Source organism: Barbus barbus (assembly GCF_936440315.1).
Source record: "Barbus barbus genome assembly, chromosome: 3".
NCBI classification, from domain to species: domain Eukaryota; kingdom Metazoa; phylum Chordata; class Actinopteri; order Cypriniformes; family Cyprinidae; genus Barbus; species Barbus barbus.
The window spans coordinates 33761529-33783766 of record NC_136731.1 but is presented as its reverse complement, the minus strand read 5'-3'; the positions used below and the strand labels follow the sequence as shown (position 1 = coordinate 33783766).

Genomic DNA, 22238 nt, shown 5'->3' with positions numbered 1-22238 from the left:
AGTTGCTTTGAGTTTGAAAGAGTCAAATGAACTGTTACATACATACATCTCGGATCGAACGAACGAATATAATAGCATCATTGACCGAGATGGCTCTGTTTTGAGTCTGAACGAGAGAGAGATCTCCCGTTCGTGAACGAATTGAACGAACTGGTAGCTATACCCAGTTCGTTGACCGGGTAGGTCGGCCATTCTGTCAATCTAGTTCATCAATCAGCAGAAAGCGGATGCAAAGCACAGGTATCCGTACTGTGCACGCTTGTTTATATTCATATTTTACATACAGAATAACTCCTCGTTTAACATAATCTCAGATTTGAACGTGTAAATCTCTGCCTAAACAATTAAATGTTAACTAGCCTAGTATGCAAACAAATAAAAAAACACTTGTGCATTGGTCATCCGAAAAGAGTGTAATTTAAAAGATAAAAAGAGTAATGACTTTGATCACTTATTTAGACTTATTTTATTCATTTAATGAGAAGGGCACACTTTTTAATGAAGCCAAATCGGTTTTTATTTTGTAACAAGTAAATACGTTAGTTGAACAACACATTTTGCCGCACATGCTGACGTATTTGTGTAATATGGAAAAATGGTCACTGAACGAATTAGTGAACGAATCTGAACGAATCATTTTGGTGAACGAACGAAAAATGAACGAGTCTCTGGAAAGAATCAAAATTTCCACCACTACTTTGCGCGAGCGGCGTCAACTCTTTTCTGTGCCGCCCTAGTGGCCTCACACAATTCAATGCATTTTATTTATTTTGAACTAACGCTTGTTGCTCAGGCACAAACCATTTTATTAATAGTTTAATGTACAGTTTTGTCTATTTCTGTCAAAAGTAATTCTAGAGCATGTCGAATGCACAGGATGGCGTAGCTTGAACAATTCTTTTCACTGGGATTACTCACTGGCCAAATTTGTTCATTAGAATGGTGCACATCGTAGACTGTATCTGGGACTGTCTTCCAAATTCCACAAAACCAGTCTTAAGTCGCTGGGGTATATTTGTAGCAATAGCCAATGATACATTGTTTGGGTCAATATTATGATTTTTTCTTTTATGCCAAAAATCATTAGGATATTAAGTAACGATCATGTTCCATGAAGATGTTGATTTCCTACTGTACACATATCAAAACTTAATTTTTGATTAGTAATATGCATTGCTAAGATCTTCATTTAGATAACTTTAAAGGCGATTTTCTCAATATTTTTGCACCCTCAGATTTTCAAATAGTTGTATCTCAGCCAAATATTGTCCTATCCTAACAAACCATAAATCAATGGAAAGCTTATTTATTCAGATTATGTATACATCTCAATAAAAAAAAATTGACCCTTATGACTGGTTTTGTGGCCCAGGGTCATAAATACACAAAGACACGGCATCATCAGGAGTCTAAACAGTTTATTCTGAATAAAACCTTTACGGAATTAACTCCCTTATGAAAATTAACAATGGTTTTACTATAGTAAAAGTGTAGTAACCATGTTTTTTAGGCTTATTAACATTTGTATAATCAGTTTTACTACAAATACCAAGGTTAAACTATGGTTAGTGTAGCAAATCCATGGTTAATCTGTGGTTACTATAGTTAATTATAGTAACCATGTTTTTTTATTTATAGTAAAACCATGGTTAATTTTCGTAAGGTCTTTGATGTTGAGGCAACATTATAAAAGGTTTATTTGAAAAGAAAAAACACATGAATCATGCACACTTCATTTCAGGCTACCACAATATCCTTTAGGATTGCCTGCAACTCACAGGAGTATTTGTGGATTATCTTTTGCTGGCTCAATCTGGTTGAATCGTTTCCTACAAATGACTAAAGAAAACCATGTCTTTTCCCACTCCTTTCCAAGTATTTTCTTTTACAGTTAGTACTACTCTCTTTAATACCTTTAATGGTATGTATTCACAATGCTGCAAACAATTTCAATATGAAAATCACAAATAACATCTCAGTCTGGGTCTCTATGACTTTAACGGCTCATTATTTTACATCCTTCGCCCAAGCCTCTTCCTCACTGGACCTTCAGTTTGAAGTCACACACCGGTTACAACAGGCACACTAGCAACCGAGGAAACAAAAGACCCTGTTGGTTTATAAGAAGCAATCATTTATTTTTTTATTTATGAAATTGAATGACAAGGTACAACAATAGCTCTATGCAGTAAAAACAGAACTGTTCATTCACACTTACCTGTTTTTGTTTTATGAAATGACAATGCAGTCCGCTGATTCTCCTGTGTTAACAAAAGTTGAATGATAATGACCACAGATGTGCAGGAAAAGCAGACAGACGGGTAAACAGATTTGGATATGAGATGATCATACTCACGGAATATTCGTTTTAGTGCCTCAATTTCTTTTAAAGGGTTTGGTTTCTGGATTTTGAAGGTGTATTTTGCAAGGTCATCTTCACTGAGCTTGATTTGGACAAAAACAAAACACTCAAATTTAATAGTATACTTTATGCATACACTACCATTGAAAATGAGGTCATTAAGATTTTTCTCAAAATAAATTAATACTTTTATACAGCAATAAGTGACCCTGGAACACAAAAGCAGTCTTAAGTCGCTGGGGTATATTTGTAGCAATAGCCAACAATACATTGTATGGGTCAAAATGATTGATTTTTCTTTTATGCCAAAAATCATTAGATATTTTGTACATTTCTTACTGTAAATATGTAAAAACTTAATTTTTGATTAGTACTATGCATTGCTGAGGCGATTTTCTCAATATTTTGATTTCTTTGCATCCTCAGATTCCAGATTTTCAACTAATTGCATCTCAGCCAAATATTGTCCGGTCCTAACAAAACATACATCAATGGAAAGCTTATTTATTCAGCTTTCAGATGATGTATAAATCTCAATTTCGATAAATTGACACTTATGACTGGTTTTGCGGTCCAGGGTCACATTTGTGAGTGATTTCTGAAGGATCACGTGACACTGAAAATTGTTCCGACCCCAAACACAACGGTAGTGTAAATAAATGATTTTGTACATAAGTGTAGAATCACGAAATGAAACTTTACTGCATTTGTCCATATCTATACAAAAAGCAATTGCGCTGCTGATTCTTGACATAATCATAACCAATAACACAATGGTTTTGGGCTGCCAGTGTGAACAAAGCTGTTGTAATATCACAATACATACTGGCTGATCTCTGAGTGATGTATAAGGTTTAGTTCCCCCACTGCGATGGAGTACCAGAGGTCTGTGTTTGGTTTCTGGGTGCACACTGCAGTTGAAGCGCAGCACGCTGACCGGTAAATGAACATGCCAACTGTCTGGATACTTCTTTACCAGATTTTCCACCATACTGTAAAAAAAAACCCCCATACCATCATTTTTTTCAAAATAACTCTATGCCCTATAATATTGTGATTTATGTCCAAACAATTCTAAACTTACTTAGCAATGTGGTATTGTGTGTGAGGCTCAAGCTGCGAAGCCTGGTGATGCCGAGAGACGAGGCAGATGTCCTTTATCATCAGAATATTATTGAGTGCCCTGTTAACCTTGACAAAAGAAAGCAAAAAGGGTAAAGATCAAAAATTCATCTGTATTGAGACATTTAAATAACCTTTCAACACATTTAAATGAATAAAATATAATTATAAATAATTAAACCTGCAGTAATTACTCATTATCCAGTGAATCATAATGCAGGACTTACCGTTCTGACCTGAATCCCTCTAGCACCCCAAGGTGTGAGAAATCCCAGAGGAAACCCGTATCGGGAAATGGCATCACACATAAGCAGGGCAATGGAATCAGAATTAGGCTTTTCTGATGGAAAGATTTCAATCCACTTGGTGTAATAATCACAGATGACCACGATGTGGCTATAGGGGCCTTTGCTTTCTTGAAAAGGCCCTGTTACATCTATACTCAGCCATTGCCATCTCTCTGTCACCTAGATGGAAAAATGAAGATAAAGAATATCAAAAGGTACCGGTAAAACTACATTAAGCCACACTTTAAATGACATTTCACTGTCATGACTATTATGGCTACTATTTCATGTCTTCACACAGAAATTACAACTTTGATACAGGACAAAAAAAAAAAAAAAAAAAGGACAAATCCGTAAAAGGCATACCCGGATAAACTGAGTGTTTGGATTTTCCGGTGTTTCAAGAGGTGTATCATCATAGGCAATATCATTTCCAGGATCCTGCACATACAAAATAAAATAATAATAAAAAAAAAACAATGTTAAAACACCATTCAGGAGACTATTTCCAGATCTGTAAGCTTAAGTTTCTACACTTACAGACTGTAATAATGTAAAGGTCTACATACACTAGCATCTTCATCAGCCTCATCTCCAGCCTCCTCATCACCCTCTGAAAGCTTCATCCAGTGAAAGCTCTGTGCAAACACATTGACTGTTGTATAATGTGCAAGTGCATAAGATGCTCTACACAAATCAACAACTATTAACCTGTGGTTTGCAGTAGTCATCATGGAAGCTGCCAGCATGCAAGGGGCCAAGGCTGGAACCATCCGAATCCACAGGCACACGAACAAACTTCCCCTCAAGCCTATCAAACCCATGAATAAGAGATAAGTAGTAAGACAACTAGACAAAATTACTAATGTGGCAAAAAATTGTAACAAATACATAGGCTAACAAACACATTACCGTGGTATAACTGGTGATGACACTGGGGTTGGTTTTGGTTTGATGGGCACTTCAACTGGTTTACGATTCTGAAAAACACAAAACAAATGAATAATGTGTTTAGAAATAATAATAATAAAAAGATGAAAAGACTTTCTAATAGAGCTTTAAAAAAATGGTTCTCAACTGATCGATCTGAGGACACAGATTTTATATTCCTGAACCTCTGTGTAAGCCGAACCCCTTTGACCTAAAATTTTCTAAAAGTTCCTCCTGAGATTTTAGTTAAGTTACTTGAAGTTAATACTTCAATAATTTAACAAAACATTTGCATGTCATTGTTCTCTGATGTTAGTTAATGGTTTCACTAAGTTTTTTTCTTTATTTCAAAATTCCTTAAAGTTTACATTTCCATGATTTAAATAATTATTAGCTTTATATCAAATCATGAACCCCCTGCAATTCACTCACAAACTCAAAACCCTGCAGCAGAGCATGAAAACCACTGAATCCTAATTCAAAAGTTAATATATAATCACACGTTTAGTTTATTAATATTACCATAAACTACATAAGACCAATAATACACAAAATATTTACATGACAAAGGCTGAAAAGGAAAACCAGCAATTCTGGATTATTTGGAAATGCCTTGATGTAAAAGAACCACTGCTTTCTGGAAATTTATTTACTACAATTTTTACTTGATATGATGATGAGAGATTCATCTAAACTCCCATACATACCAGAGATCGTCTCTTGACTGCTGGCACCTGTGTGTGGACATTTAAATATAAAAATCATGAACACATGGATAATAAACAGAAAAAAAATACATTAAATACAAGTCATAACAATTTAAAGTCATGAACAAAACGGTTCTGACTTGCCTTCCACTGCAGATGTTTTGGGAAATTAAAGATAGTCGGGACAGCATTTTTGCGCAGTCGTTTGTGACTGCCCACTTGCTCAAAGCAGTCCTTCTCAAAATGATCCGAGCACAGGACTGAGTTTCCAGTTGGCCACCAGTTCTGCCATCTCATCCGACGGAGCCACTCTCTCACTCTCAAGCCGTCAGCTAGCGGGAATCTGGAGGATGGAGACACACACACACACACACACACACACGTTCATAAGCGTGTTTACACATGCATCACAAAACCATAACAATGCTGGACAAATATGCGTGCATTTAAATAAAAATTATATAACGTTAGGGGGTTATTTGAAACTTTACGAACATGAGATATATAAAATACATAACTTACTTGTGAAAAGAAAACTCGCCCCTGTTGTATGCCTCTTTATACTCTCTATCTGAACGCTTCTTGCACTTATAGGCTGAACACACTGGCATTTTTTATTCAATTTCAAACGTTAAGCACACATCTTATTTTGTATTTCCGGAAGCTGTTCTTCTGGTGGGATTCAATGGCAGATTGAGCACTGGGAGTACTGCCACCTAATGGGCACTTCTAATAAGAGCCGTCTGTTCTGCTCGTTTGCACATCTCTTATTTTCCAGGGGCCTGTTTCATTAAACAAGTTTACCAAATAAGTAAATATTTCAGTTAGTCTGACTTATTTTGAACCAAGTCAACTGACAATAAGTCAGACTAACTGAAATAAGCCTGGCTTATTTGGTAAACTTGTTTAATGAAACAGGCCCCAGCTCTCATTGCAGTATAAACAGTATTATTGATAACGAATGTACTGTGGTGGGAAACCCCCAGTGGTGCTTCAACAACACATCAGTGCTTCAGAGAAACTGAAAAAAATTAATTGTGAACGAATCGTTCTCGGTCACCTAAAAGTAAAATTCTGTCATTTATTTACCCTCATGCAATTTCAAACCCCTTACCATTTTGTTCAAGTCTTGACAGAAACTTCTCAGGTTTTAATAAAATGTCTTAACTTGTATTGTCTAATGGGTTTGGACATGAAGCTGAGACAAAATGTTCATTTCTGACTTTTGAGATTTCCCTTTTAAGCCTAATTCTGAATGTCTGAAATGTAACGACATTAACTCTTTCTTTTCTATAGTTTGATGCAGCCAACTCAGCCACCTGTATTCGTGACATTTTAAATACAATACCAAAACAGGTTACAAAAAGATTTGAGTTCTCAACGACTTAAATAAATCGTTTGAGTGAATGACCCGCTGATTGAACAAAGACACACTTGTCGCCATGTAATGATACAGATAACATGCGAAAATTAATCTTTTTGCTGAACGCGTTCAAAAGATTAGATTCACGGGAATAACACACACACAAACATTAGGGGAAGTCGTGGCCTAATGGTTAGAGAGCTGGACTTGTAATCCAAAGGTTGCGGGTTCGAGTCTCGGGCCGGCAGGGATTGTAGGTGGGGGGAGTGAATGTCCAGCGCTCTCACCACCCTCAATACCACGACTGAGGTGCCCCCAACTGCTCCCCGGGCGCTGCAGCATAAAATGGCTGCCCACTGCTCCGGGTGTGTGTTCACGGTGTGTGTGTGCATGTTGGATGGGTTAAATGCAGAGCGCGAATTCCGAGTATGGGTCACCATACTTGGCTGAATGTCACTTCACTTCAAACATTATGATAACAACAGTCCAGTGATTACATTTACAATACTTTAGACTAATGTAACTGCATTTGTTGATCTCTCACTCTCTCACACACACACGTTGGTTTTTGTGGACTCTCCATAGGCGTAATGGTTTTTATACTGACAAACTGTGTGTGCTATTGCCCTACACCAACCCTACACCTAAACTTAGCCCTCACAGGAGACTTTGTGTATTTTTAGATTTTCAAAAAAACACCATTTAGTATGTTTTTTTAAGCCTTTTGAATTACGGGGACATAGGCAGTGTCCTCATAAACCACCTTCATATTGTAATACCTCTGTCATACCCATGTCATTATACAAATTTGTGTCCTCATAAACCACATAAACATGCACACACACACACACACACACACACACACACACACACACACAGAAATATGTCTGTATATGTATGTTTGGCAAAGCTGTAGCATGTCTGATTAGCAGCTACACAATATTAAAACATCTGTTTTAGATGTGAGTATGTTTTGACTAGGGGACTTTACATCTGAGGGAACTTGCAACAAACATCTAAAACTTAACTTACGTGTGAAAAGAAAAGTCGCCTCTTTTGTATGCCTCTTTATATGATCCATCAGAGCGATTCTTGCACTTATAAGCTGAACAAACGGGCATTTTTCAAACAGAATATGTTACAGCTCCATTCAATTTCGTCGCGCAGGGCAACAGCAGCAAGCGACTGTGACGGTTTTCTATTTCCGGATGCTGTTATTCACTCAGAGACCCATTACTGCCATCTACAGGACATTATTTGTTACTGCAGCCAGTTTCACAAACGACACTCGAGTCTAGTCTGTGCTCAAAAGTGTGGAAGGTTTTGGAACGACATTGACTTATTTATTCATTTGAAAGGAAACGAGAGCACTGTGCATTAATTTTACGATTGTTTTGTTTTTATTTGGGTGCAATTGAACATTTTTGTTAAAAAAAAGAATACAAACTTTGAAATGCGACTCGTAAAACAAATGTTTTATTTTTAAAAGATAATTATGTTGAATTAAAATTATGATATAGGCCTATTATAAATGATTAAATATGGAAAATGACAAAAAGCTCACTTATTTTAAAATAGAAATAGGTCACCTTCGTATAGGCTACTTCAATATCAATGAGAATTAACAAAGCAAAAATGACTATAAATTACTTTAAAGCCTTTAATCTTTCATTACCATTAATATTATTATGTTTATCTCAGTATTTGATTTGCTATAATTGCTGTTTTTTAATGTTGCCTTTGATTCATGGGTTCATCAGAATGTTGCATGTGATTAATTGATTTATTATTTACATATTTACTTACAAAACCGAATTACATGTCAAACTACTAAGCACATATGATTCTCAAAGCTTTGTTATTTATAGATTTTAAAACGTCTGTATTGTTTAAAATATAGTTCAAATGTTTTGTTGCTTAAATAAAAATATATTTGTTCAATAAATAAATAAATAGGCTACACGAAGGGAAAAAGGATAAAGAAGAAATGTTTTTCCTCCAGTCCAGTTAGAGGCAGCAATGCGCCAAAAGGTGGCTTACCAACATTACAAGAATAAGACAAAGACAAACCCCAGTAAATGACAGGCTAAGTCCCTGGATACTGATGTCAAAACACACATTTTAACAGCAGATGTCTTTCGAGTTCATAGCAGAAAGACACAATTACGATTAAATTCAGTGAAACGCTAGAAATATTGGCGTTATCCTTGTTATATTAGCGCAATTATCGGAGGAATATATCGAGGTGATATGCAACTATAAAGATGATGTTTATTAAAGAGGAGAATGATGACACATCTGATCCAGACCCCTGCAGAACAGCAAATGAGCACCAAAAAGGTTTGTGTCTTTTTTTAAATTATTTTCCTTTTTTTAATTGTTGTGGTGCATTAATGTAACCAGTTAGGGCTGATTGGATCTAACAATATGATGAAAAAAAAGCAATCTCTGTTTTTCCTGCTTGTGTTGGTTTTTAATAATTCATTATTGTCATTCCAGGCCTGATGGAGGTGAAAGAGGAAAGTCAAATTCTCAATGAAATGGAGCATCCCAAAGCTCATGATGTCCTCGCTGGAGAAAAACCATTGATTTGTGGACTGGAAACTGGAAAAAACTATTTCTCACAAAGCAGCTCTCAGACAACAGCCAAAAAACCTTTCACCTGCTCTCTGTGTGGAAAGCAGTGTGCCCACAGAGGCCACCTGAACGATCACATGTTAACTCACACCGGAGAGAAGCCGTTCTCTTGCCCTCAGTGCGGAAAGAGATTCTCACGCAGAAGAAGCCTCAACGATCACATACTAATTCACAACGAAGAGAAGCGCTTCGTCTGTCCTCAGTGCGGAAAGAGCTACAAACGCAACGAACACTTTCGGAGTCACTTACTAAGTCACGATGGAGGCAAACCCTTCACCTGCTCACAGTGTGGAAAGAGCTTCAGTTATAAACGAACCCTTAACGATCACATCAAAATTCACACTGGAGAGTGTCTTCACACGTGCCTTCAGTGCGGAAAGAGTTTCCTGAATAAAGGACACCTTAAGGATCACTTAAAAATCCACACCGGAGAGCGACCTTTCACCTGCCCTCAGTGCGGAAAGAGCTTCATCAGTAAACAAAACGTTACATCTCACATGAGAATTCACACAGAGGAGAAGCCTTTTAAATGCCTTCAGTGTGGAAAGGGTTTTGCATGGGCAAGCTGTCTGAAAATCCACATGCGCCACGCTCACTCCGACGAAAGAGAGTTTATCTGCGAGCACTGCAATAAAACTTTTGTTTTAGAGTCTTACCTAAAGAGGCACTTGAAAATTCACCAAAACGAGAAACCTTTCGTCTGTTCGGTTTGCGGGAAAAGTTTTTTATGGCTCCTGTGTTTCAAAGCGCACCAGAAAATACATGAGGGTGTGAAAACCCATGTGTGCTCAGAGTGCGGCAGAGCCTTTGCTACAGCCGATTATTTGATAAAACACCACAAAATCCACGTGGGAGAACGGCCGTACGTGTGCTTATATTGCGGAAAGAGTTTCACTAAGAAAGCAAACCTGGTAGATCATGTAAGGCTGCATACTGGAGAGAAGCCGTACACCTGCGCTCAGTGTGGAAACAGTTTCACCTCAAGAAAAGGTCTGAGCTATCACAGAGAAAAGCATTGTTCTCAAAGCGTGTCAAAGTCATGTTCAGTGGAAATCCAGATAGTGTCGGACATGCCTAAAGATTGCGTTTCTACCAAAAAAGCAATTACATCTACAACCTTTAGTGGCGAGTAAGCTCTTATTCAATGTTAATGGCAGCAGAAGGTTTGTGCATCTAGTACTTTATTGGAAAATAAAATTTAAGGGAAGGAAATAAATCAGAAAGCCAAGCGAGTAAGAGTGGAGTCTGGAAAACTGTACAGATTTTATAATGCATAAATGTAAATTATGTAGCTCTGCCTCTTTTCAACGCTGCACTCATTGACTTCTGTTTTCCATTTTTATTTCCACAGTGTGAAGGTCAGGATGTATGAATTTCTAAATGAACTGTTCCTTCTACTGACGTTTCTTATGACATCTGCTTCAAACATTACAATGCACATGATAACCTTCATTAAATCTACAATAAGTAAATCCACTACACCAAGCTAATTGAGAGATAACGTGCAGTAAACTGTAGAACTGTGTGCATTACAAAGCAGTGTGTTCATAATTATGATAATACATTAAAATAATATGGTAAGACACCAGTTTGCAATATCAAGCAGCAAAACGAGATGTTTTGTACAGCTAAAAATAGCTGGACGCGAAGGACATCGGAACCCAGACACATTAAATTTACAATACATTCAATTTTGTACCTGTCAGATTGTGTTTCATTAACATCTACACCAACCCTAAACCTACCCCTTACAATAATGCGAAAACAGTAATTATTGTTGTAGTGTGAAAAACGTTACGCTATATTGATGTATGCATGCCCAGTAGCCGCAGCTGTATCCCATCTGGCCTTAACCCGCTCTTACGAGAAAAAATAAGGTGGTATTCAGCTACTGCAAAAAGTTCAAAAACAGATTTCTGAAGATGGCTGCACACTGGTTTCTCTGACGCATAAGCTCTATAGTATATTTAGAGAGAGTCAAGCATGTATAGACACCTTGGAATAGCCTACATTTTTTATTTTTATTAATTTTATCCCCCCCCCCAAAAAAAATTGTCCTGGTCAAAAATGTATACAATCCTTGTTGATGATTCAATCAAGCAAATTCAAAGATCTAGCTAGCTGTATAGAAAAGAATATACTGTGCATTAAAATGAGATTTTAAAGCATGTAAGAAAAAAAAAATTAAAAAAAAAAAAATTAAACATGCAATATGAAATTGACTTTATTTTTGTATACTTTGATTTTATTCCTTTCACAATTTGATTTTTTTTTTTTTTTTTCTTAATTTTGTGTTTTTATTTTGGTGCTAATCTTTATGGAACTAAATATAAAAATTAATGTATTTACAAAATATAATTACTCATACTCTTTGGCATGCTACACAGAATTGCTCATTGTGTTTGTAAATGTTTACTGTACTGTAATAAAAACAATTGAATGAAGAGTATCATGTCTGGCTCATGCTAACAGTTGTAGGTGCACCATAGTGTGCTATTTAAGTTTGCCAGCTGCTATCAAACTGACCAAAAGAAGCACCCTGTGTCCCAATGTGCATACTATCCACCCTATCTGTCCTAAATGGTATTGAGAATGACTAATATCACAGAATTTAGGATTGACAGTGTGCACATTGGGATGCAGGTGCAGTCTCAGATGTCATCGGCGCCTCTTATCACCCAGCACAGGAATTCCCATTCAAGCCTGAAAATGCATGAAAAATGGCACAATGTGGGACAATTTACACTAGAGAGAGACAAGCTTTACCTGCCTTAATGATCACATGAGAACTCGGAGAGAGACCTTTCACATGCCCTCAGTGTGGAAAGAGATTCCCACATAAAGGAAACTTTAAGAGGCACATATTAAGTCACAAAGAAAAGAAGCAGTTTTAATCTATCATCGATAAAAGCAGTGTTCTCAAAGTGCACCGCATTCATGTTCAATTTGAATGAAGGTTGTGTCACAAGAGCTCAATTTCTTGTACTGTGACTGAATATAACAAGGGAAATACGCCCATTTTAGCAGTGAAATTATTTAAGATTGAATAGACATTTTAGGTTTTTTAAGTAAGGCCAATAATGTTTGGGTGCTGATTGTACATTATAAAATACAGCCATTTTGTCAAAATGAACTGCCAATGGTTTCACTCAACTGTACTGTCAATTGCACTTATGCTGACATAAAATAGAGGGATGGAACTCTAAAATTGCTGTTATTATTATCTAGTAGGCCTAAATCATATCGGGAAGTGGGAAGGTGACATTCTGTACATTTTTCCACTGGCATTTTAACATACATTGCTGCTTGAAAGTTTGTGAACTCTTTAGAATTTTCTATATTTCTGCATAAATATGACCCAAAACATCATCGGATTTTCATTTAAGTCCTGAACGTAGACAAAGAGAACCCAATCAAACAAGTGAGAGAAAAATATTTTCTCTGTTATTTATTTATTGATAAAAATGATCCAGTGTTAAATATCTGTGCGTTGCAAATGTATGTGAATCTTTGCTTTCAGTATCTGGTTTGACCCCCTTTTGCTGCAGTAACTGAAGGTAAAGTTTCATGTAAATGCTGATCAGTCCTGCACAATAACATGTAGGAGGAGTTTTAGCCCATTCCTTAGTGCAGAACCACTTAAACGCTGTGATGTTTTGGGTTTCCTCCTATGAACTGCTTGCTTAGGTCCTTCCACAACATTTTAATTGGATTAAGGTCTGGACTTTGACTCAGCTATTTCAAAACATTAACTTTGTTCTGCTTTAACCATTCTTGGGTGGAATGACGTGTGCTTGGGGTTGTTGTCTTGCTGCATGACCCACATTCTCTTGAGACTTGATGTTTTCCTTTAGAATTTGCTGGTGTAATTCAGAATTAATTGTTCCATCAATGATGGCAGGCTGTCCTGGCCAAGATGCAGCAAAACAGGCCCAAGCCATGAAACTACCACCACGTTTCACAGATGGGATAAGATTCTTAAGCTGGAATGCAGTGGGTTCTTTTCTCCAAACATAACTTCTCATTTAAACCAGCAATTCTATTTTGGTTTCATCCATCCATTAAACCGTTCTCCAATTGTACTCTGGCTTGTCCACGTGATCTTTAGCGAGCAATTTTCTTTTTGGAGAATAGTGGCTTTCTTCTTGCAACTCTGCCATGCACACCATTGCTCAGTGTTCTCCTGATGGTGTGCTCATGAACATTAACATTAGCCAATGTGAGAGAGGCCTTTAGTTGCTTAGAAGTTACCCTGGGAACTTTTGCAACATCGCACACTATCACACGTTCTGCTTTGGAGTGATCTTTGTTGGTCGACCACTTCTCGGGAAGGTAACAGTGGTCTTGAATTTCCTCTGTTTTGTACACAATCTATCTGACTGTGGGTTTGTGGAGTCCAAACTCTTCAGAGATGGTTTTGTAACCTTTTCCAGCCTGATGAGCAACATCAACTCTTTTTCCGAGGTCCTCAGTAATCTCCTTTGTTCGTGACATGATTCACTTCTACAAACATGATCAGACTTTGATAGATCCCTGTTCTTTGAATAAAACAGGTCACGTACTGACATTTGATAGTCATTGCACTGACTGAAAACACCTCTGCACAGATGGACTCTAATTTCACCTAAATTTAACTGCTAATCCAAGAGATTCACATACTTGTGCCACTCACAGACATGCAAGATCATTTTCCTGAATAAATAAATGACAAAGAAAATACTTTTTTTTTTCTCAACAAGGCCCCTCGGAAGAAGAAAAGCTCATTAGGAACAGCATTGATGCTTAGAACATTACACATATAAAGCAGTCTTAACAATTCAAGAGAGTAATGAAAAAAGATTCACTTTGTTCCATGAATGAATACTTGCTCACTTCACAGGGGAAAAAAATGTTCTGGGAGACATGTGCATCCCTTGTTGAACGCAGTAGACACATTAAATAAAGTCTGAAATGTGTGATTGAAGTCGAGTTTAATTCATACAAATATGCAGACCCAAATACAGCAAGATATAAATTACATCATAACATTGCATTCATAATGCTATTATTTCATCATTTTATATCGGAGAACTTTGTCTGATGAAGAGCGTCTAAGCTCGAAAGGTCACCTGTGGTGAGAATATTTTTCTATTTGTGGAGATATGGTGTGCCCACTTAGATTTTTTGGTTCATATCTGAGAACTTTGCCACTAATAAGGCCACTTGAAAGTATAAACTAAAATAATTTTGCTGACAGAATTTAGTGCTGTCAAACGATTAATTGCTTACAAAAACGTTTTTGTTTACATAATATATGTGTGTGCACTGTGTATATTTATTATGTGTATATATATATATATATATATATATAAATACACACACATGCATTTATATATTTCATAAAAATGTTATGGTCATATATTAAATATTTATATAAAATATAAATTATATGAATATATAGACATGTAAATAGTTTCAAATTATATACTCTGTGTGTGTGTGTATTTACATATACATGATAAATATACACAGTACACGCATATATTATGTAAAAAAAACTTTTATTTTGGATGCGATTAATCGTTTGACAGCACTACGAACTAACGTTGCAATTCTGTTTCATAAGAGTTTTTCTGCTTCGACGGTCAAGCACTGATCTTTCTGGCCCGTGATCCATGTTATCCCTCTCAGCATGATGGAAAGCTGGACCTCAGTAACTTCCGTGTGTCACGAGGACAGACACACTCCAGAGATGTACATGGACCGAAGGATATCATACCAGTGAGCCTGAAGTCTTTTGTCTGTTTTTAATGCAGTAGCACATCTTCACAGTAGGTGGCGATGTTGAACCTACTGAGTATGTGAAAATATTAAAATCATATAACATGCTGATAAATTAACCACATTGAAGTACCTAATTATTACTAAAGATGTTGCATTATGTATGTATACAGCATTACATCCTACACAGAGTGGAGGTACAGAACAGGACACAGAACCGTGAGGGGTTTGTTATGAAAGAGGTCACCAACCCCGCCGAGGCCACACTGTACCAGACGACATATCAAACAGTGCACTGCACCACTTCCAAAAGATATCAACCAAATGAAGCACACGGACAGCCAGTGCCCTGGCACAGGCATAATATTAATCACAGGTAATTTAGCCATTGCTTATGCACACAAAACGGTGTCCTGCGAAACTCACTTTGACAGAGGCAGTTGATGTTTGTGCTGCAGTATGCAAGTGACTCTCATAAATGACCATGCAAAGAGCCATTTTACTATTTTGGGCAACAGGACAGGAGAAGGCAGCAGTTGGGCCTGGGCAGGTCAGAAGACAGTCTGGGGAGAGTATTCTGTGGGCAGCTCGGCGTTGGGACTCTTTTTGTTTGTACTAAACTTGACAAATAAATTGAGTCAAATAAAGTTCTACACTGCATATAGATTTTCAAAAATTGTTCTGTGGAAAAAAATAATCGGTTTAAAATTTGAGGGTACTTAATTATTTGGCATATTTTGTGTTTGTGTATATATATATATATATATATATATATATATACACACACACACACACACACCAGGGGTGCCAAACCCTGTTCCTGGCGATTGACTGTCCTGCAAAGTTTAGCTCCAACACACCTGAAGCAACTAATTAAGGTCTTCAGGATCGTGTGAAAATTAAAGGCAGTCGTGTTTGATTAGAGTTGGAGCTAAACTTTGCAGGACAGTCGATCGTCAGGAACAGGGTTGGGCACCCCTGATATACACTATATGTGTGTGTATATGTTTAATTAAATCACATTTGGGTAAGTGTTAAGTATTATATACTACTATAGTATTTGCTTTATTTAGCTTTTAATATTTGTTTACCTTTAAATTATAGTAATGTCATTACTTAAACTTTTCAGTTCTTTACCAAGTAAACATGTCTAATTTTCACTTCTCTCATTTTTTCTCCATCTAATACTATATACATTTTATTTCAGCTTTATCACTAAAAATGATTTTTAATAGTTTTAGTTGACAATAACAATAATTTGGGGAAAAAATAGGTTTGAATCAGTTTATTGTTGTGCTGACACTCAAACATAAAATGACAGTTGAAAGAACAAGGAGAGAAGACAAACTTAAGACAAGCCAGTAGAAACAAAGAAATACAAGGAGAGAAAGTGAACATGTATATACAGCCCAGCAACAGGTGTTGGATTGGGAAGTGGCTAGAGCTAGAGGACAGTAATGAGGTCCACACAGCACTAGTACAGCAGTACGGGTCTAAGCTCCCCTACACAAACACTCCAGTTCTGTTTTTCCAGTGCAATTTTCAGAACAGTGCAGAAATGCATGTTTCCAAGCCATCAGAGGAAGAAGACTTCTGAAGATGTGTTCTGTGCATCTAATTAGCTAAAGTAAATGTTTGGTACTTGCTTCATCAATTTTAAAAATGAATTAGAAGAAATTAAGCGTTCTTTATATTCTGCACAGACTTAGCACATTTACTATGACATGCAAATTATACATGGATGTAAAACGGCTGAAATGAACAACATTTCAGTGTTGGAAAAAAAATACTTCTGATGGAAAACAAATGTATAATTTGAAATGAAACCTAAAAATAAAAATTACATATGAACCTCAAGAGATATCCGCACACATTTAAGCTGTTTACTAGATGTTACTTTTCACTATCAGCTCAGGCTTTACATTGGTCTGTTGAGATCTGACGTTGAGCGGGGCAGATGACAATTTTTAACACTTAAATTGATCAGAATTTCACTTTTCACTTATCTTTTACTCATTCTTCTTCTCCTTCTGTTTAAGAAGTTTGTTGATCTCTCTCTTGGCCATGCCAGCATATTTGGTGATGATGCCATGCTGGTTGAGGCCAGGCAAGAGCAGAAGGAAACTCACTGCGGATACAAAACAGAAAATGAGAGGACAATCACTAATACAATAGCCCAGTGAAGGTATGAACCCGCCACAGACACCGAATAAAGGTACTGTTCTAAATTACTGTCCCCCATGAGGTGATTTGTTCTATATATCATAAAATTATTCTTATTGGGCTACTGATATGATTGGAATCTTCATATTTTTTCGAAAGTACTATTTACTACATAATGGATATAACACTTTCATAACAAATGAAAACTGACTTCAGAATATTTCACCCAATTGGTAAAAACAGATTTAACAAAATGTGTGTGCAGGGAGGGTAAGTGGCAGCATATTTCTGGATTGAAACGGTGGCTTTCCATGACCTAAATACAACGACCTCTTTGTTGCGCAGCCTAGTCACGGTTTGCACGAGCTAAGCTTTGATAAAGGACAATGACCTCTCTACAGTTTGTACACTGGCGTGTCATAGATCTTATGACCTTTTTTCCTGCTAGTAAATGGGAATGCATTTGTGAGGCAGGACTGGGGGATCATCACAGGGGATTTCTTCTTATAGTTTGCGTAAAGGCCCGTTCACACCAAGGACGTTAACTATAAAGATATAATTCTAAAAATCGTTCTCAATATTAAAGTCCAATATTAAGAGTCCACACCACAACTATAACAATAAAGGCACAGAGAAACGGCATTGTTGGCATCACTTTCAGAACTATTTTTTCCAGAATTTAAAGCAACAGATGCGTGTGCGCTTCCAGACGATATCGTTCGCTGGTGTGGACGCTAATATCGTTATCTTTATAGTTATAGTTCTTGATGTGAACTGGGCTTAACTTGGTAAACTTTTAGCCCATATAAACAGCGTACATACCGATCAGGTAGGTGAGGAAGAGGTTATGCACTTGTTGTCCGATCCAGGCCACAGCCACAAGACTGCTGATGACGGAGAGGAAATACTGTAGACAAGTAAAACGTGTTACAAGGAGTACAAAGAGGAGGAGCCTATTTTCTGCTATTTGATCAATAAATTTATATTTACTGATCACTGTTTTAAAGAACGAGTCATTCATTCAATCATTGAGAAAGCAAGTGACTGTCTTAAATCTGTCATTAATTACTCACCCTCATGTCGTTCCAAACCCCTAAGACCTTTGTTCATCTTCAGAACACAAATTAAGATATTTTTGATGAAATCAGAGAGCTTTCTGACCCTCCATAGACAGCAACACACCTACCACATTCAAGGCCCAGAAAGGTAGTACGGATCTCAACAAAATAGTCCAATAATCCATGTGACATCAGGGGTTCAACCGTAATGTTATGGAGCTACGAGAATACTTTTTGTGTGCAAAGAAAACAAAAATAACTTTCAGCAATTTATTTCTCTTCATTCATTCTCCACCTCCATTCACAAGAGTACCAAAATGCATGCGATCAAAAATATCTTAATTTGTGTTCCAAAGAAGAACAAAGTAACAACATGAGGGTGAGTAATTAATGACAGATTTGAAATTTTTGGGTGAACTATCCCTTTAAGAATGGGTCATTAAAATATTGGCTCACTTGATAAGTTTAAAAATGTGGATTCTTTGAGGGAAAGAAACAGTTCTGCTCTGGCTTTATTCTGAACTATTTCCATTTGCGAAATTGAGCAAAACAGATGATACTGACAATATTGTGTCTAAAATTTACCAAAATTAAATTATACTTATCACATTTGCTGTTGTGCAGATATTAGGCAAAAGCAGCACTCTTGCTCAAGTGATACTGCTAAACTACACAATGGTATAAATAAGACAAAAACCCACAAAGGGTAATTTTTTTGCCCTCATATCTTGAATTTCATGGTCATATAACTGCATTATAATAAGCTGCATCATGCATTTTTTCAGGATTATGAGCATTACATAAAAATGTTCTCTTAGGGGCTCAAGTGCCCCTTAATTATGTATAAGTAGAGCTGTGCACTAGGGCTAGGCTCATGTTTGTTTGTTCTTACTGCTGAGCAACACAACAGTGACAAAGCCAACTTAGTGGTGTGAAATGGCAGCTTGCTTTGAGTGTGAAACGCTTATGAGTCACTAGTGAATTCAAAGACATAAAACAAGGAAGGTGCTGTCAAATGAACATACCATTTTTGGCTTTTCTTCCTTCAGGGCAAACAGACGTTTCCACCAGCCAAGCACACGGCGCTGAGTCTTCACAAGGTTCCCACAGATCTCATGGAAACGCTGCTGCTGTTCTGTGGTCCTGCGCAGGAACAAAATAGTGCTCAGAAAACATACACAATAGTGGGTAACACAAACACATCATAAATGTTCACTCATAAGCGAAGAGGGAATCTGTTTCCATTTCTGCTTAGCCATTGCATTTTATTTCTGGGCATAAAACATGACCATATTGAAAGCTTAAAGTTTAGAGCCACAGGAAGCTGCCAGATACTAAAATAAATGCCAGGGGTCTGATCTTGACTCGCTCTGCAGAATGTGATGTGCATAGCAAGACCTCTCACTGCACAGCGGAGATCCGCTGAGTCAAACCAACACTGTGCCTGACACTGGACACTCAGCAGCAACTGCAACCTGTCACTCAAAGACACCAGAGACCCCGGCTCCTGAACTAGAGCAAGGGAAGTTGCCAGGGGAGACAGATTCAAAACCAGAAGAGGCAAGAACAGACATGCTGTGCAAATACCCATGTGTCTGATCTGAAGTGCTGCAGTTTATTAGATCGCAAGACCAACATTTGAGTTCTGAAGAGAAACATGCTATTTGATTAGCCTCGCTAGTAGATGGAGAGATTGTTACTTTAGAGCCTGTGGCCGAAAGCAAGATTACTGTTGTCCCTTCACTCACCATTTGTTAGAACCAAACACACGGGGGGTAAGAGTGGGCACCAGGTAATCAGCCAGGCACAGGATCATGACAGCACAGGACAGACCAGTAAGCACAGAGGGGTCCAAGTAGTAGATTAGCCTGCCAATGAAAAAACAGGTAATAAACTCTCGCATTCATTTCATTTTTTGATAACTGTATGCAAAAAAAAGAGCAGTGATTGATATATAGTTTATTTTCAAAGCCTCAGTGTACTGTCATTATAAAAGAAATTCATTATTGTTTATTTAAAATTAAAAATAATTGCTTATAATTTCCACACAGGAGAGACTGAGTGTTGTTTCCAAACAAAAGGAAATATATTGGCATCGGCTATCGGCAAAAATGAGTTGGAAAAGTTCGGTATATCGGCAAAAATCCATTATCGCGCATCCCTACTGGCAACATTATTCTAAATCAAAAATAGTATTCTATTCTTCCAGAATGTAAATGACTGTATATAAGCAATAATTCCACTGGCATTCATAACATCATTCTGAATATCTATCTGATAGATCAGATTACAACATCATAACATTATTATAAAGGGCATATGTTTACAATGTGTAACAACCTATATAATTATAGGCTCAAGAAAGCGAGTGTTAATGGTAAAAAAACATTAAATCCTTCAAGGACTTCTGCTTTCAGTGTGTAACCTTATCTGATTAACTGAAGTGAAAGATTAGGCCTTCTTTATTCAAGAAGTAGCTCTAATGCATGCTATGAACCGCAGACTCACATGAACAGGATTGTGGTGGCACCCACTAATACTGCTGGGTACCACGGCTTCTCCCAGCGCAGGAGCCGATCTCCAGCCAGGATCACCTCTCCCCATGCTTGCAGCTGCTCTTCCAGCTGACTCGTCTCTTGAGCCTAGAGAAGTGCTTTTAGTCAGTAACAGTGTCAAACAAGGAGTTTTCTTATGACAGATGACATGGCATTATCGGAAATTGTTGTACAATGGGAGTGTCACGAATTCATGGGATGGTCACATCCAGCTGGAATGTCAAGAATGTTAAATAGACACCAACATGAAGTATTATCTTATCAGGGATATCTTTTAGTTGTTAGCACATTCAAATTAAAAGAGGATAACAAGAATGGCTTTAAAAACAGCGACTGTGAACTCCAGTGTTCAAACCAGCAGGCCACATTTATAAGGTCTGTCCAGATAACTTAACTTACTTCCTTTATCACGCAAACACATAGCTAGTTACAATTTTAAAGTGTATTTTAAAAGGCTAAAGCATAAACGTCAACCACAGCTCTTGGTGGCTTTACAGCTAACGTAACGTTAATCTCTCTATAAAAAAGATTAGGATGTAAAGACTTTCGTCAAGCTTATCCTCCAGCAACGCTCCTACAAATTTTACGTTACAAACATTTAGCAAAAGCAAATAGTTGCTAAAAACGTATTATATTAAATAAGTAACAAACAAATCCATTCTCCATAAAACCATTTAGTAAGAGGCTAGATATAGAGTAATCCGTTTGGTTAGCACTGAATTAGCTTGCTAACATCTTATCGCGCAGTTCATATCCGTGGCCTTTACGTTAAGTTACCTTATATTCGGTGCGTTTACAAGACCAACATTTACAAAATTAAAGGCAGATTAATCTTTATGGTGTCCTGTCATACCTTTGTTTAATCTGTTTAAGGTTGTGACAGCACAAATCCGCGTAGCATATTGCTAAAGACAATCATAAAATATACATTTCGACAGCAGGCGAACTGCCTGTAAGACTGAACATTAACAGACCACTTACCAACAGATTTGCACTTTTATTATCGCTGTCAGCCATGGTTTATTTTGGTGTATTTCAGAAATAATGATGCTGCTCGGAGAGCACTATTACATGAACGCGCCACCCCTGTACTGCGGCAGTCTGTCAACCGACCGTTATTTTCAGGATGTTTTTATCTGAAACTCGGGACACAAGGACTCACGGGAAATGTAGTTGAATAGTAAAATACAAGGGGAAACAGTTCACAAATATGGTACAGGGCCTAAAACGATAAAGACACTTCCTCCAGCAAATGAGCAGAGAAAGGTGCGTAAACTCTAATGGATGAAATGTT

At 37.2% G+C, this 22238-nt stretch overlaps 3 protein-coding genes across 6 annotated transcripts; 1 reads left to right on the top strand and 2 right to left on the bottom strand.

The window, feature by feature from the left end:
* Positions 1 to 1291: 1291 nt before the first annotated feature.
* On the bottom strand, positions 1292 to 7960 carry LOC306845439 (uncharacterized protein). 4 transcript variants are annotated; one of them, XM_079378239.1, is made up of 13 exons: positions 5931 to 6116; positions 5553 to 5751; positions 5409 to 5435; positions 4684 to 4751; positions 4483 to 4582; positions 4341 to 4409; positions 4138 to 4212; positions 3712 to 3951; positions 3447 to 3553; positions 3189 to 3354; positions 2357 to 2444; positions 2219 to 2261; positions 1292 to 2110 (listed from the first exon to the last, which is right to left on the bottom strand). In XM_079378239.1, the coding sequence occupies exons 1-12, from the start codon at positions 6017 to 6019 to the stop codon at positions 2230 to 2232; spliced, it is 1260 nt and encodes a 419-aa protein (XP_079234365.1). In that variant the 5' UTR covers positions 6020 to 6116; the 3' UTR covers positions 1292 to 2110; positions 2219 to 2229. The 4 variants fall into 4 exon arrangements, with proteins under 4 accessions (XP_079234365.1, XP_079234366.1, XP_079234368.1 ...); XM_079378240.1 differs by lacking the exon at positions 5931 to 6116 and adding an exon at positions 7804 to 7960 and having other exon boundaries at positions 1296 to 2110; XM_079378242.1 differs by lacking the exon at positions 5931 to 6116 and adding an exon at positions 7804 to 7960 and having other exon boundaries at positions 1401 to 2085.
* Positions 7961 to 8818: 858 nt separating this feature from the next.
* LOC306850572 (uncharacterized protein) lies at positions 8819 to 11855 on the top strand. The gene is made up of 2 exons (XM_079386264.1): positions 8819 to 9111; positions 9271 to 11855. Exons 1-2 carry the CDS (start codon positions 9036 to 9038, stop codon positions 10539 to 10541), a joined length of 1347 nt encoding a protein of 448 aa, XP_079242390.1. The 5' UTR covers positions 8819 to 9035; the 3' UTR covers positions 10542 to 11855.
* A 4583-nt stretch (positions 11856 to 16438) lies between these two features.
* LOC306847355 (ADP-ribosylation factor-like protein 6-interacting protein 1) lies at positions 16439 to 22082 on the bottom strand. The gene is made up of 6 exons (XM_079381262.1): positions 21926 to 22082; positions 20898 to 21031; positions 20138 to 20257; positions 19415 to 19532; positions 18154 to 18238; positions 16439 to 17296 (listed from the first exon to the last, which is right to left on the bottom strand). The coding sequence occupies exons 1-6, from the start codon at positions 21959 to 21961 to the stop codon at positions 17178 to 17180; spliced, it is 612 nt and encodes a 203-aa protein (XP_079237388.1). The 5' UTR covers positions 21962 to 22082; the 3' UTR covers positions 16439 to 17177.
* Between the last annotated feature and the right edge of the window lie 156 nt (positions 22083 to 22238).